Source organism: Anneissia japonica, unplaced genomic scaffold (assembly GCF_011630105.1).
Source record: "Anneissia japonica isolate Jap-2015-1 unplaced genomic scaffold, ASM1163010v1 scaffold288014_len389662_cov180, whole genome shotgun sequence".
NCBI classification, from domain to species: Eukaryota; Metazoa; Echinodermata; class Crinoidea; order Comatulida; family Comatulidae; genus Anneissia; species Anneissia japonica.
The window spans coordinates 332,773-347,490 of record NW_022737244.1 but is presented as its reverse complement, the minus strand read 5'-3'; the positions used below and the strand labels follow the sequence as shown (position 1 = coordinate 347,490).

Below are 14,718 nucleotides of genomic sequence, written 5' to 3'. Positions count from 1 at the left end.
AGTGTATGTACTGTGCATGACTGGACTACACAGGCAAAGCTCCCCAGTGGGAAAAAAAAAAGATTTAAAATGTATGGCTCGCATGGCTCGCGCATTGGCTCGCATGACTCGCTGGCTCGCACTTTGTCACGACCCGACAATTTTACTCGTACGTCGTCGACTCAGGCCTTTGCTAGAACTAGGCGTAGTTTACCATACATAACGGACTAGTAGCAGTCTGGCTTAATTATAAACTAATACTTTAGGCCAGGATGTGATTTATACAGAATCTCAGAATATTCAGCACTTCAAGGATGGCATTCCAAGGAGAGGATCGAACCTATTCATGAGATAGGACTAGGTCTAGCCTACTAAGGCTAGGTAGCCCTACTGCCCCACCATGACAAAAGGAAGCAACTGTTGTTTGCATTGCATTGAGTAATTAAGGAATATGGAGCATGTTGATTTTGTCACCTGCTTCCTATTCTGGCGGTTTTCACGGTATTTTTAGTCTCTTAATTCCTTTTTGTGTTGCTAATTACCGTACTTGTTAATTAGTGGGATTTGAGCGTACTCAAATATATCAATACGTTCCAAATAATTTGTTCGTTGATAGCGACTAAAAAACTTGTTTTTTGAAAAATTGTCAGTTACTTCCTTTTGTCATGGTGGGGCGGTATACTAATACTACTGATGTGTAATATTATAGCTAGTGCTGTACCACGACGGAGTTATTGGTTCTACTACGCCCAGCTAGCAAAGCGATGTTGGCCCAACGTTGGTAAACGTTAGCAAGCGTCGGTAAGCGTGGGGGTCGGATATCTGACGTTGGTACGACGTTGGTGTTTGGTTGCAAAATTTGGTCGGAGAGGTAACGTCAAACCAACATTGGAATTTCACGTTGGCCCAACGTATGAATATATTTGTCGATTTTCCAACGTTGGTAAGCCGTCGTAAATATTCAGTCTGACTACGGACGTTGGTACAACGTCACGATTTGTTACTGGCCCGACGTCGGCAAGCTACTAAAAAGATGGTTGGGTACTACCGTTGGCCCAACGTTGTAAATATTAGATGTGATTGTAGACGTTGTCTCAACGTCACAGTACGTTAATGGCCCGACGTCGGTAAACGTTTGAAACGGTGGTTGGTTAAAACCGTTGATCTATTTCAAACGTTTACCGATGTCGGGCCAACAAGGTACTTTGACTTTGCGACAGTGTCTATAATTATATATATTATGGAGGTTGGTTACAACCGTTTGGCCGACGTTGGTTAGAGGTTGTAAATATTAGATGTGATTATAGACGTGGTCGCAACGTCACAGTACGCTATTGGTCCGACGTCGATAAACGTTTGAAATGGAGGTTGGTTACAGCTGTTGGTCCGACGTTGGTAAGAGGTTGTAATAAATATTAGGATGTGATTATAGACGTTGTCCCAACGTCACGGTATTTTGTTGGCCCGACGTCGGTAGTTAGTTAGTTGAGGTTGATGACAACAGTTGGGCCAACGTTGGTTAGAGGTTCTAAATTTCAAACGTTTAGGCCTACCGACGTCGGGCCAAAAAAAATAAAAAATTGGTTCGTGTGGGAATCGAACACACAACCACCAGGTTTGCTATTCATTATCCACCATCAACTAAACTGCCTTAAAAAATGGTTCGTGTGGGAATCGAACACACAACCACCAGGTTTTGCTATTCATTATCCACCATCAACTAAACTGCCTTAAAAAAAATTTTAAAAAAATTAAAAAAATTGTTCGTGTGAGAATCGAACACACAACTTCCAGGTTTGCTATTCATTATCCACCATCAACTAAACTGCCTTTTTTTTTTTCTAATTTGCATAATGAATTTTTCAAATATTTTTGTCTATTTAACAAAAATTGCGTAAGTTATGGAGATGGTAACAATCAAAAATCGATTATAAATTTAATTCTACATTTTTAGACAAAAAAATAAACCCTCTTTTTTCTATAGGATTAGAGTTGACTTACTGGTACTTGGTGTAGTACTAGGTTTATCGCATATATGGCTTAGGGGCCGCGGTTTACCTCCCTCCGTTTAGTCATGCTGAATCAGTTGTAGTAAACTCGGCGATCGTGGGTTCCATTCCCACACGGGGCAAGTTTTTTTAAATTTTTACTTATTTAAATTTTTTAAATTATTTTTTTGAAGGTCGTGGGTTCGATTCACACACGAGCCTTTTTTTTAAAGGCATTTTAGTTAATGGTGGATAATGAATAGCAAACATGGAGGTTGTGTGTTCGATTCATACACGAACCAATTTTTTTTCCCTTTAAGGCAGTTTAGTTGATGGTGGATAATGAATGTATTGTACTCGTTGATGACGTCGCGAAATAACAACAAACAACAACGTGTCATGTCCGAGCCTAGGCCGTCATGGAAGCTCACTGGCTCCTGTGTAATTCATGTTGAGCCAACTGCAGACGAAAAGGTTATAATCTTTTCAGAGATAAGCTGGAAGAAAGTTTTAGACAGTGCCCATCAATGGAAGGATTTTAATACTGAGGAATGGAAGTTAGCGAAGTCCTTGACTTGCTTAACCGTTTTTCTTCGATCGTCATTTCCAATGTCTAGGCGCGTCTAGCCTAAAGAGGGCTTACATATTAGGTCAAGATCCATGAAAAGTCGTATGAAGATGTGGGTTACCCACATCTTTATATTTGCACAAGTAATTAAAATTGTTTATTGAGCAGATTAATCACACTGATATACAATTGTACTACGTTCGGCTGATGCACGGTCATTTCAGCAGCCATGGTTATACATAAAAAGTTAAAAAAAACATTGTTGTAGCTAGGTAAGTAGTAGGACTTTTGCTAATGAAACTACAATGTATACAGTGTTAAGATGAATAAATAACACAGTATTTCTTTTTTTTTTTTTGTATTAAAGTGTTAATTTACTATGACATTGGACCTATGATAGGCCTACTGTACTACAGGAATGCGAGATATGTAACATGGGAACGTGCATGAAAAGCGCCACACCAGTATTTCTTATGAGCTCAGTAGCCACATGTACCTTTTAAGTAACTATTTTTAAAAAGGTTTTTATTTCCCATTAGTACATTTAATTTAGCTGCTTTCAGGGACGTCTCAAGGTGGGTGGGGGGGGGGAGCCGCTGCTCACCCACCCCATTTGTACACAGTGTTAATATTTTAAAGCTTGTTTTTGAGCCAATACAAATTCTTTCCTGGGATAACTCAAAATGAATACTTATAAAATACGTAAATATGCATCAGTACACGTTATACATATAGGCATACTATAGTTATAACACATGCCTAAGCGTGATTTTAAATCCATAAATCCCAGGCCAAGTCTTTTAATACAGGAATGTGATACTGTATGGTTCAGTTTGGATTTTATCTTTTTTGATAATGGTGATAATGATAGTGATAATTGATAATAATGTTAATAACATTGTAATGTGAAGAAAATTGTGTTAAAGGCGAAAAATAAAGTTGTGATTTGTTGATCATAATATTATAGTATAGTTAAAACTTAGTAAATTACGTACATCGCATAACAGCTCCCCCCCCCCCCCCCCCACCACCACTTTCAAAATCCTGGCTACGTCCCTGACTTGGTTTACCATAAGTATTGAATATTTCATTCCAATTTAGCTTAATCATACTTATCTCTTCCAAATAGAGCGGTTTTCTTTCTCTTAACTACCAAAAGATTTACGTTGTATGTATTATTATCGTATTTCAAAGACACTTCCTCTCCAGAATAACTGGTAAGAACTACGTTGCTCTTGTGTATTGGGAATATTGCTAATTTGCTATCGTACATCTGCTCTGATATGGTGGATCTGGAAGCACCCGTATCCACTTCCATTCTTATATTAGATTCAACTATTTTAACATATTGTAAAGTAAGGCTTTATCTTACCAGTTGTTACCGCATTCATTCCGAACATATTATTACTGTCCTCATTTTCACTACAATAATCATACATGGTTGTACGTACTTTGTACGTTGTATGTTGAAAGTAAAAAGGGTTTGGAGGCAGACAGACGTCCTTATCAGATCCAGCAGTTCGTGGTGGTGTTCCGAGTTCCCACTGGGCCGTCATAGAGTCATTTGTAGACGCTTGTCCAGCTGCATTCAATTTCGTACTTGGTCTCTGTCTTGTAAATTTCGTAATCAATTTCTTTACCAGAATAATTTCATTTATTTAATTTTCGTTTAGGTATCTCTTGCAATACGTTTTGTTCATTCAATACAGTATCCAGCTTGTTATCTCAGAAGTTTATATATATAGATATATATAAACTATAAGATAAAACTAGTCTAAAATGGATTTCACCGCGTTAACGTCTCACAGCCAAGACGTAAAAGCGACCATAGCAACAGCCGACCCAAAGTAATGAACGACTGATAATAATGCGGACTGGCGTTTTAAAACTAGTTTTATTTTTCCTATTTTAGATATTTTGCCTGCTTTGTATAACTGTAGTGCTAATTCAGGCAATCACATGGATACTAAATGGCAGTGTAATTCATAATATAAAACATAGCATCAGCCTTCAATATGCGGTATTGGAAAGGTATGTTGTTGTTTTTTTTTCTTTTTTTTAAATACATTTTTACCTCGCCAATTCAAAAATTATCAAAGGCGCAAAGTGAAGAATCAACCAGACTAAAAGCATTAGAAAATACACAAATCTTGATATTCTTTTGAATTAAACTAGATTTCGGACTGTCTAGTACAGAAATGGCATCAGAATAGCTCTATCCAAATTATTTCTAGTTATATAACAAACTGAATTAGAAACGTAATACCGGTATTTGAAAAAAAGTCAAATAAAATGAAAGAGAAAAGACCGTACTTTAAGTAGGCCTATTGTATTGTAACAGCAATTTTTTTTTTTTTTTAACTCGCCGGGTGATATTATTTGAATATCTTTTGTTAAATTGCTACTTCTCTTAGGCCTATCACTTTTCATTCGTGAACTGTTTTCATTGTACATATTAGGAATATGGTTAGGCCTACACAGCCTATCTCAGCACGAACAGTGGGCTTACGAAGTTGTACGCCGAAGAAAAGCATCGTGTTTTTGAAAACTCACAAAACAGGCGGAACAACGTTAGCACGAATACTTGAACAATACGCCTTCGACAACAAACTAAATGTGGTCATTAAAGCAGAACAGGGAAGCTATTTTCACTTTACAAATACGAATTTGAATTTTAATTCAAAGAAGAAATTTTTACCCCCGATAGGCGTCAAACAAGGAGATTATAACAACTATAAGTACAATGTTTTTGCGCTACATGCCCGATACGATAGGCCGGTTTATGACTCGTTTATGGAGATTGACTCAATTTATGTGACATTATTGCGTGACCCAATCACTCAGTTCGAATCTACTTTTGATTACTTTGGTGTTGGGGCAGCCGCACTAAGAGGCAAGTCATTAAATAAAACACAGAGATTAGAGGTTTTCTTAAGTGATCCACTTAAATATTGGACTCCACTGAAAAATTCTCTGCGCTTACGTTCTCGAAATAATCAGATTTGGGATTTGGGCGTTGATCCCGCGAAATATCCTAATAGTTTTGTTGCTGATTATACAATTAAACGTTTGGATAATGAACTTGATCTAGTAATGATAACAGAATATTTTGACGAATCATTGTTATTACTGAAACAAAAGCTTTGTTGGGAGTTTGAAGACATTTGTATCTACCTCGAAACCAGAGAAGTAGCCGTGTCGCGTTAAATGTGAACACTCGTAACAAAATATCGCAGTGGAATTGGATAGACACGAAACTATACTCTCACTTTCTCGAGCGTTTACATAGTCTTATAAAGGACTATGGCCCACGATTCCAAGACGACTTATCTGCGTTTCGCAACATGACATCATTTGTGCATAAAACATGCGTTGCTAATGAAAAACTACAATCTAGGAAGAAAAGGATTACATTCAACATGGTTTGAGGTAATATCACCGGTGATGGCGGCATTTGCAGACATGTTGGTACTTTAGATGAATGCAATTTTGGTAATGGTTACATTTTGTTGCTTGATTTACCTTACATATGCAAAAGTGTTACCGCCGATGATCGAAGTTTGAATCCATACCTCAGACGCATGATGAAGGGGGAAAAAAGACAGTAACATCTATCCAGTGTTGGTGGCTAAAATGCTTGTTTTTCAATGCCAATGGGTTCCTTAGAATTGATTAGTCTAGATCAGTGGCGTAACGCCTAAACGCCTATGAATATCGATCTCATCTCTTAATCTTTTACGTTGTTTTCCCTTGATCGTTTTGCCATCCATGTGGTCTGTTACAGTTTTTTATTCCTTTTTTTTTTAAATACTCAACTACAATTTATTTATATTGCTTATTTATAATGCTTGCACCTGTGGCTCAAACATAGCCTTAATCCACTTGACAGTGTATCAACAATGCAATTTGGGGTATCTATACATGGCTGCCCGAGATTGGACACCGTTTCAATTTGGTTTGTACTCCTCCCGACTACAAGTTCAACAACCAGAATGAAAACCACTGAGCCAAACCGCAGTTTTACCATTATTGTTATTAATATTAATAAAAATAATAATTTATTATTATTATTTTAATATTATTTTATTTATTTGCATTCATCCCCCTCCCCCACTAGCTTGGCTAGGCCCTTCTACTACTGCCGCCAGTGTGTCTATTTTGTATGTGTCTATAAAGCATGGGATATCTCGATAATAGTTAACACTCTTCAGCGTACGGCATCGTAGATTTCGACACAATAATGTACTTGGTTAGTAGTAGTAGTAGGCCCTATGTTGTGTCATCAGTTTCTGTGGTTATTTTTTATGGGATTGCCAATGCATAGGCCTACTACGTACATAGGTACGACGATAGAGCCTAATAAACTTTTTTTTTTGTGATAATTTAATTACTATTCCCCTTGACGAACACTGGTGAACTGTCTATGAAGATAGACAAATCAGAGGCTTTTTGGTTCCCGAGACATCTTTTTGGTAACTGCGCATGCTCGACAATGCTCGATAACGTCACTTACTCAATGCACATGCTCACTGGCAGTGTCTAGAATTTCCAAGCGCATGCTCACTGTGTATTTATAGATAATTCACGGACGTTATTTGGTAACTGCGCATGCGCATTACTTAGTTCGGAATTCCCATGTCTTCGTAGTAAAAGCTACCGCTACCTACAATTTCTTAATGACTGTGTTCTCTTGATTGTTACAGCCTAACGGTAAGGCGCAAAAAACGAGCACATCTTAAATCCTGGAGACTGGGACCCAAAAGTCCCCAAATCTCATAGAGCCACAGGGCTCCCGGCCTCATCGTTACGCCACTGGTCTAGATGGCATCTTTATAATATTAGAGCATCTGTGAGTTATGATCTTGCGAACCAATTCTTGTCGGTTAGTCGGTGGTCTCAAATTGTAAGAATACGATTTGCAGTAGTCTGTTCTAAGTAGATTACTTTGAGTTCATGTAGCCCTGGGATTGTTGATACCTCTGCGCAGAGGGACCATAGTGCTTTATTAGTCTCCCTTATTGGTACCCTTACCACTTAGCCGTCTCAGATCTGGCTGAAGCTGCTGAGCCTCTTTCCTCCATGAGATCGGATCTGCCAGCTCTAATCTGTGTCAATGTGGTAGACCACAAACAATAGACCACGTCATTATCACAGCCCTGACTTCAGACTTCCCAATGGCGAACAGGGACTCCAAGACCTGGACAAAGATACCATGGAATGGCTTCGAATGACCATACTACACATCTAATGTTGATTCTCGCAGGATTCATACGAAAGAAGAAGAATAGTGGAAAATTGAGAAAATAGGAAAGAGGTTAAAAAATGTTTAAGTTAAAGACAAATTGTATATTATAAATACTGTTAATATTGTTATAAATATATAATAATAATAATAATAATAATAATAATAATAATAATAATAATAATAATTATTATTATTATTATTATTATTATTATTATTATTAATCAGCAGAAAGATTACACATATGATTTTATTTGAAGTATTTCGATACCATACATGAAACTTACTGTACAATAAACAATTTGAGAACGACATCAATATAAAAATGAATATAATCTTGTGGTATCATGAATAACCCTCTAAATCTTCAGAATGGGATTTACATATTGATACATTTCACTTGCATTTACTATACCTCCAATATGGCAATAAGTGACTATCCTACCATAGAGGAATAAACTAGTTCCTCCATGATCCTACTAACCTCATTAAACCTCCAAAAACGTATTATTTGTATCATTACATCATCACCATATAGGTGCAATGCTGAGCTACTTTTTCATCAACATTATTTTCTGAATATTGCGACATAAATAAGGTAGGATGTTTTATGTATAGACATACCCATGAACTGTTACCAAAGGTATTTAATGATCTATTTCAGTTCACAGGTAATGTTCATAGCAGACAAGACAATGTTATTACAGTACTTACATTTCTTACTGACATTTCTGTGCAATTTATGTAAGGTTTGGCCTTGTCTCTTATTTGTCATTTAACTTTTTAACTATTCTAATGTATTTGAATGAACAAAAGGTAATTACTAATGGACTCATAATTGTACAACCTCTATGAGGTTCAAATGAGCTTCAATTTCATCAACTATTTTCATCTCTCTTTTTATTTTTATTTTTCTTTTTTGTTTTGTTTTAGTTTTCTGCTTTTACTTTTTAGTTATTGGTATCCGTTAAATGGACAGGTGAGACAAGCCTAGGTTTCTAAACTGGTCCCTCACCTTTGTTTTCTCTGTTTTGTTGTCATTGGTGGAATAAATGTCACATTGATTGATTAATTGGGATCATAAGTCATAGAAATTGCCTAAAGTTTCTTCATTCATTGGTGTCATATATATAAACTATAGAATATTTCTATGTAAAACTGTATTAATTTGGGTGCATAGACCAATGATATGCCAAATATAGCGAACTCAATTTCTTTTGAATCCGAGTGCTAGAAATAATGAAAATGGTAACCACCACGAGATCATATATGCTTTTACTTAAGTTTCTTCATTCATTGGTGTCGTATGTCAACTATAGAATATTTCTATATAAAAATGTATTCATTTGGGCACATAGGTCAATGATATGCCAAATAGCGAACTTATCACTTTTCAATCCGAGTGATGTTGATAATGATGATAATAAAGATGAACAGACCACAGTCAAGACGACCAAAATGAAAGATAAATGTAATGATGATGACGATGGTGATGATGAAGATCATGATTTTTACACAATTAAAATTTGTGTCGAATTGTTTGCAAAAATGCAACAAGTGAAAACTAAACCATAAACTATACTAATACAATTTAACCGAAATAATCAATTTAAACCATACACCAGTGCACCGTTCAAATCGACATGCACAGCCGAGTTCTCGAACCCCCGACCTCGAGGTTTAGAAACCGAAACGCAACAGCTACACCAACCGCTCCTACATGACGTACGGTATATATAATAATGTTTATTTAATAACACGTTTACATAACTACAGTAACCTATAGCAATAGAATGGTTAAAGCGTCCTGCTTTAAATAATGGGCTGGAAAGTAAACATTGAGTTCCTTTTAAAACAAGCGAGATTGTGAGTAAAGTTCATTTCTTGAAGTTTTCAACCCGTGTATCACACGTACCGGTAAGTAAAGCTTTCTCTGTTCTGGGTAACTTTCTATGTTCTGGTGGGTAAAGACGACCTTATAAGGATTTATGTTCATTTTTCCGGTAATACGGTGGGTGGGGGTGGGGGAGAAGAATATAATCTGGGGACAACCCCCCCCCCCATAGCGCCTCCATCGTGATTTAAGCATCAGTCATGAGCAGATTTAGGCCTATTTCTTTTTTAAAATGTATAAACTCTCACGGCCTGGCAAAAAATCGTGTGATGCGCCCATAATAGAGCCCATGATGATGTCATATCAGGGGTGTCGCTCAAAATCTTTCGAAAGTGCATATGTTGCCTCCGGAAAATACGATAATTTAAGGGGTGTCAAAGGCTTATTTAATAGATTTGAGTGTCTACATGTAAACAAGAGATAGGGGCCTATAATTTGTTTTTCTCCGCGACAAATTGTGTTTTTCTCCCCGACGGGCGCCCTGATCCCGGTTCCCACTGGCACCACCCCTGTGTCGTATTACATCAACAATGGTCATATCATATAATTTGTAACATAAAATTTGATAGAGTGGACTAAGCTTTTAAAGAAGACATGACAATAATTTTTGTTTCTTGTATGTACGTTAATTTCTAGTGTTGTACTCGCGTAAATCAGGCGCGTAACAGGGGTCTTGAGTTTAATGAGGTAAAGGTAATAATTTTCTCGGTTAGTAATTTATGACCGGGTGTGATACTCTCCCCGAATATAGAAAAAAGCTACGAAATATTTTAACAGAATACCGTATATAATACTAGGCCTACATAGGCCTACTTGTGTTTGAAACTAAATTTTCATTATGGTTTTATTTATTACAACCATATTCTTTCACCATCAATACACATGCAAAGAATCTCTCTCTCTCTCTCTCTCTCTCTCTCTCTCTCTCTCTCTCTCTCTCTCTCTCTCTCTCTCTCTCTCTCTCTCTCTCTCTCTCTCTCTCTCTCTCTCTCTCTCTCTCTCTCTCTCTCTCTCTCTCTCTCTCTCTCTCTCTCTCTCTCTCTCTCTCTCTCTCTCTCTCTCTCTCTCTCTCTCTCTCTCTCTCTCTCTCTCTCTCTCTCTCTCTCTCTCTCTCTCTCTCTCTCTCTCTCTCTCTCTCTCTCTCTCTCTCTCTCTCTCTCTCTCTCTCTCTCTCTCTCTCTCTCTCTCTCTCTCTCTCTCTCTCTCTCTCTCTCTCTCTCTCTCTCTCTCTCTCTCTCTCTCTCTCTCTCTCTCTCTCTCTCTCTCTCTCTCTCTCTCTCTCTCTCTCTCTCTCTCTCTCTCTCTCTCTCTCTCTCTCTCTCTCTCTCTCTCTCTCTCTCTCTCTCTCTCTCTCTCTCTCTCTCTCTCTCTCTCTCTCTCTCTCTCTCTCTCTCTCTCTCTCTCTCTCTCTCTCTCTCTCTCTCTCTCTCTCTCTCTCTCTCTCTCTCTCTCTCTCTCTCTCTCTCTCTCTCTCTCTCTCTCTCTCTCTCTCTCTCTCTCTCTCTCTCTCTCTCTCTCTCTCTCTCTCTCTCTCTCTCTCTCTCTCTCTCTCTCTCTCTCTCTCTCTCTCTCTCTCTCTCTCTCTCTCTCTCTCTCTCTCTCTCTCTCTCTCTCTCTCTATTTCTTTCCCGGTACGACGGCTTGGTCAGCCCGGTAAAATCCGCCTGTTACGCCGCTATAAATACAGCTGTCTCTTATACACATCTAGATGTGTATAAGAGACAGGTCTACATGTAAACAAGAGATAGGGGCCTATAATTTGTTTTTCTCCGCGACAAATTGTGTTTTTCTCCCCGACGGGCGCCCTGATCCCGGTTCCCACTGGCACCACCCCTGTGTCGTATTACATCAACAATGGTCATATCATATAATTTGTAACATAAAATTTGATAGAGTGGACTAAGCTTTTAAAGAAGACATGACAATGATTTTTGTTTCTTTTCTGTACGTTAATTTCTAGTGTTGTACTCGCGTAATTCAGGCGCGTAACAGGGGTCTTGAGTTTAATGAGGTCAAAGGTAATAATTTTCTCGGTTAGTAATTTATGACCCGGTGTGATACTCTCCCCGAATATAGAAAAAAGCTACGAAATATTTTAACAGAATACCGTATATAATATTAGGCCTACATAGGCCTACTTGTGTTTGAAACTAAATTTTCATTATGGTTTTATTTATTACAACCATATTCTTTCACCATCATTACACATGCAAAGAATCATTACTGTAGTTTTTTTTTCCCCATTTTTGAATGGACCAATGAGGCCCTTCTTTTATGGTAAAACGATCTGTCTTACCTTTTTTCTCTTTGAGTTGGGACTATTAAGTGTTCAATTAAATTAGAACTAGCGGGATCGAAGTCCCAGGCTGGTCTTTCTCTTCAAAGTCGCATTATTTATTACAAGTGTTTATGATGATGTATACATCATTGTTGCTATAGAAATTTGTATAGGTGTAATTTTGCCCTACCTGACGTGAAAATGTACCGAATACTCAGTACAGTTGAAAACAACTGCGAAAAAATCGCAAGTTCTCGGGTGGGACTCGAACCCACGATCTCCAGATCACTAGCCTGGCATCATACCTCTAGACCACCGAGCTTGCGCCTGAAGGCCAGGGTTGAATTCGAGTCAAAGTAAGCAGCGGGTACTGCAGTGTTGATAGTAATTGTTATTGTCGTGATGGAATAATAGACAATAACTGTTATAATAATAGACAATAACAGTTATTGTCTATTATTCCATCACGACAATAACAATTACTATCGATATAGAAATTTCAATATACGGTACATCAATTTTCAATTTGTGTACCGTTTGCGAAGTAGTTTGTGCCTGGGAAGAAGTCACAGGCTGGTCTTCCTTTCTGAAGTCAATCGTAGGTCTATCTGGTCTTGTTGTTACGTTGTAAATCTGTGCAAAATGCCTCCCGGTACACTGACTCTCTGTACTTAAAGTTTTCACCATGGGCGGTCGAAATATGGCTTCGCAGCCTATCTCTTCTTAACGATTTTGTTACAGTAGAAGAACATTGTTCTCCCCTTTGAAGACATCTTGGAGCGATCCTTTATCGTTCTAAAAACTAATACGAGAAGGTGTAAAACGCGAAGTGCCCGTCTGGGAATGAGATGCACCAACGGATTCAGAGAATATCTGGCATGTATCACCAAGGGATCACCAAAGATCATACAACTATTTCGCTCTAATTATGCAAACATTTTTTTGAAGTGGAGAAGGGGGTGCAGGGTGTTGTCTGATACCCGATTATATGATATCTACCTTTTCATTCTTTTCTTTATTTTTCTCTTCCCTTTTCCGTTCCTTTTCTTTTCCCCTTCTTTCTCTTTCCCTCCTTCTCCCCCTCTCTCCCTATCTCTCTCTCTCTCTCTCTCTCTCTCTCTCTCTCTTTCTTTCCCGGTACGACGGCTTGGTCAGCCCGGTAAAATCCGCCTGTTACGCCGCTATAAATACAGAGAGTGTGAATAATTGCCGCCAATCAGGTTTGAATAGTGGCCCATTGGTTGCGGTGAGCGCATACAGCAGGAGACATACGAGTTTGAAGCCCGGTTAGGGCTATTTTTTAGATTTTTTTTAGACTCACAGATTCTTTTTACAGTATAAAATTTAAATATAGGCCTATAAACACAGAGAATTACCGAAAATGGTTCACAGGCTCTTTACGTGTAACATTTCTTATATAAAATTATCACTTTGAAGACCCGTACTCATTCGTTGGAACATTGTTCGATTAGTAATTTGTATTTATTTCCTTTATCAAACACTCGTCACTTACAGGATGGAACAATGCTTTATAAACCAACTCTCTTGGGGCCTAGGAAGTGGTGTTTAGTCGTGAGAAAAAGTCATGCTGTGACAGGATTTGAACCTAGGACCCTGGGATTAAAAGCATCCTAACCACAAAGCATCCTAACCACAAAGCTATTTAACTCCACTCCAGAGGCGTAGGCGTACGTAATTTAGGAGTTTGTAAATTGAATTCGGTTGATTTAAGAAACTGTTATTTCTTTTATACGGCCTACTTAATTTTTGAAGGATTGGGATAATGCAACACAATCTATATTCATCATTTATACCAAGAATTGTTAGAATGCATTTTCACTACACAATAAATTCCAATACATAGTAAGCGCAAATGTTGACAAACTATCGGTTGATCGGTAGATAATACACAGAGCACTTGACCCTTCAATGTGCTTTGAAATGCTTTGTAGCCCAAATGTAAAGTTCTTTAGTGCATATAAAGAAAATTCTAGATATGTGGGTTGCTTGATATTTGACAAACAAGAATTGGTCTACTTCTACGGCCAGCAACCTTCTACTCCTAAGGACCCATAATTGTGTGCCCTAGATTCCCACGACCCACCCAAGATCTCGAGTTATTATAGAGGTATGGTCCTAGATACAAAATATTCGGCCAATGAAATACAGTGGAACCCCCTACGGTGGGACACCCTATTCAGGGGACACCACTAGGGGGACACTTTTTAGTTAAACGAGCAGAATTATATCTATAAACACTACGGCCAACCCATATTAAGGGGACACCCCTATTTCTTGGTGTGACAAATGGTAAAGTCAGTACATATTCTACCCTATTAAGGAGACACTTAATTTTTTTTTATTGTATCACAAAAACTACAGTAGTGATGAAATAATTTAGACACATTTTGAACATTAAACTCCACATCAAACCAGAATTGTCTTCCCTGAATTCGGTGTGAAAATTGTTATTATCTCTTGATTATTAATTAATTTGTGTAAAGGCCCAAATATTTTTTTGAGTTGGGTTCACGAGTAATGAAGCAACTCGTCACCCCATTATTCTACTGTCATCATATTCATATATGTAGGACTGGTGACTGTCCTTGTAAAATGCAATATGCGAGGGTTATATCATCTTAATCTGGCTTATGCCGTCCTGTATATTGTATATACAACCAGATTACAACAGTTTAATTACTATACTGGAACAGCTTCAAACGCCGGGAACCAGCGTAGATTTTTAAACCAATTTCTAAAGACGCCATT

General features: G+C 37.9%; 3 protein-coding genes across 4 annotated transcripts in view; all 3 read left to right on the top strand.

Annotated features, from left to right (window-relative positions):
* Positions 1-8,852, top strand: part of LOC117117279 (galactosylceramide sulfotransferase-like) — a 23,727-nt gene extending 14,875 nt beyond the window's left edge. The window contains exon 5 of the mRNA XM_033261536.1: positions 8,837-8,852. The gene's annotated coding sequence lies outside the window, so the exon portion shown is untranslated. The remainder of the gene's footprint in view (positions 1-8,836) is intronic.
* On the top strand, positions 4,999-5,787 carry LOC117117257 (galactosylceramide sulfotransferase-like). Its single transcript, XM_033261502.1, has one exon. The coding sequence runs from the start codon at positions 4,999-5,001 to the stop codon at positions 5,740-5,742; it is 744 nt and encodes a 247-aa protein (XP_033117393.1). The 3' UTR covers positions 5,743-5,787.
* A 691-nt stretch (positions 8,853-9,543) lies between the features above and the next one.
* LOC117117263 overlaps positions 9,544-14,718 on the top strand; it is a 9,047-nt gene continuing 3,872 nt past the window's right edge. The window contains exon 1 of one of the 2 annotated variants that reach the window (XM_033261517.1): positions 9,544-9,688. The gene's annotated coding sequence lies outside the window, so the exon portion shown is untranslated. Of the gene's footprint in view, positions 9,695-14,718 lie in introns of both variants that reach the window. The other variant, XM_033261516.1, reaches the window with a different exon arrangement.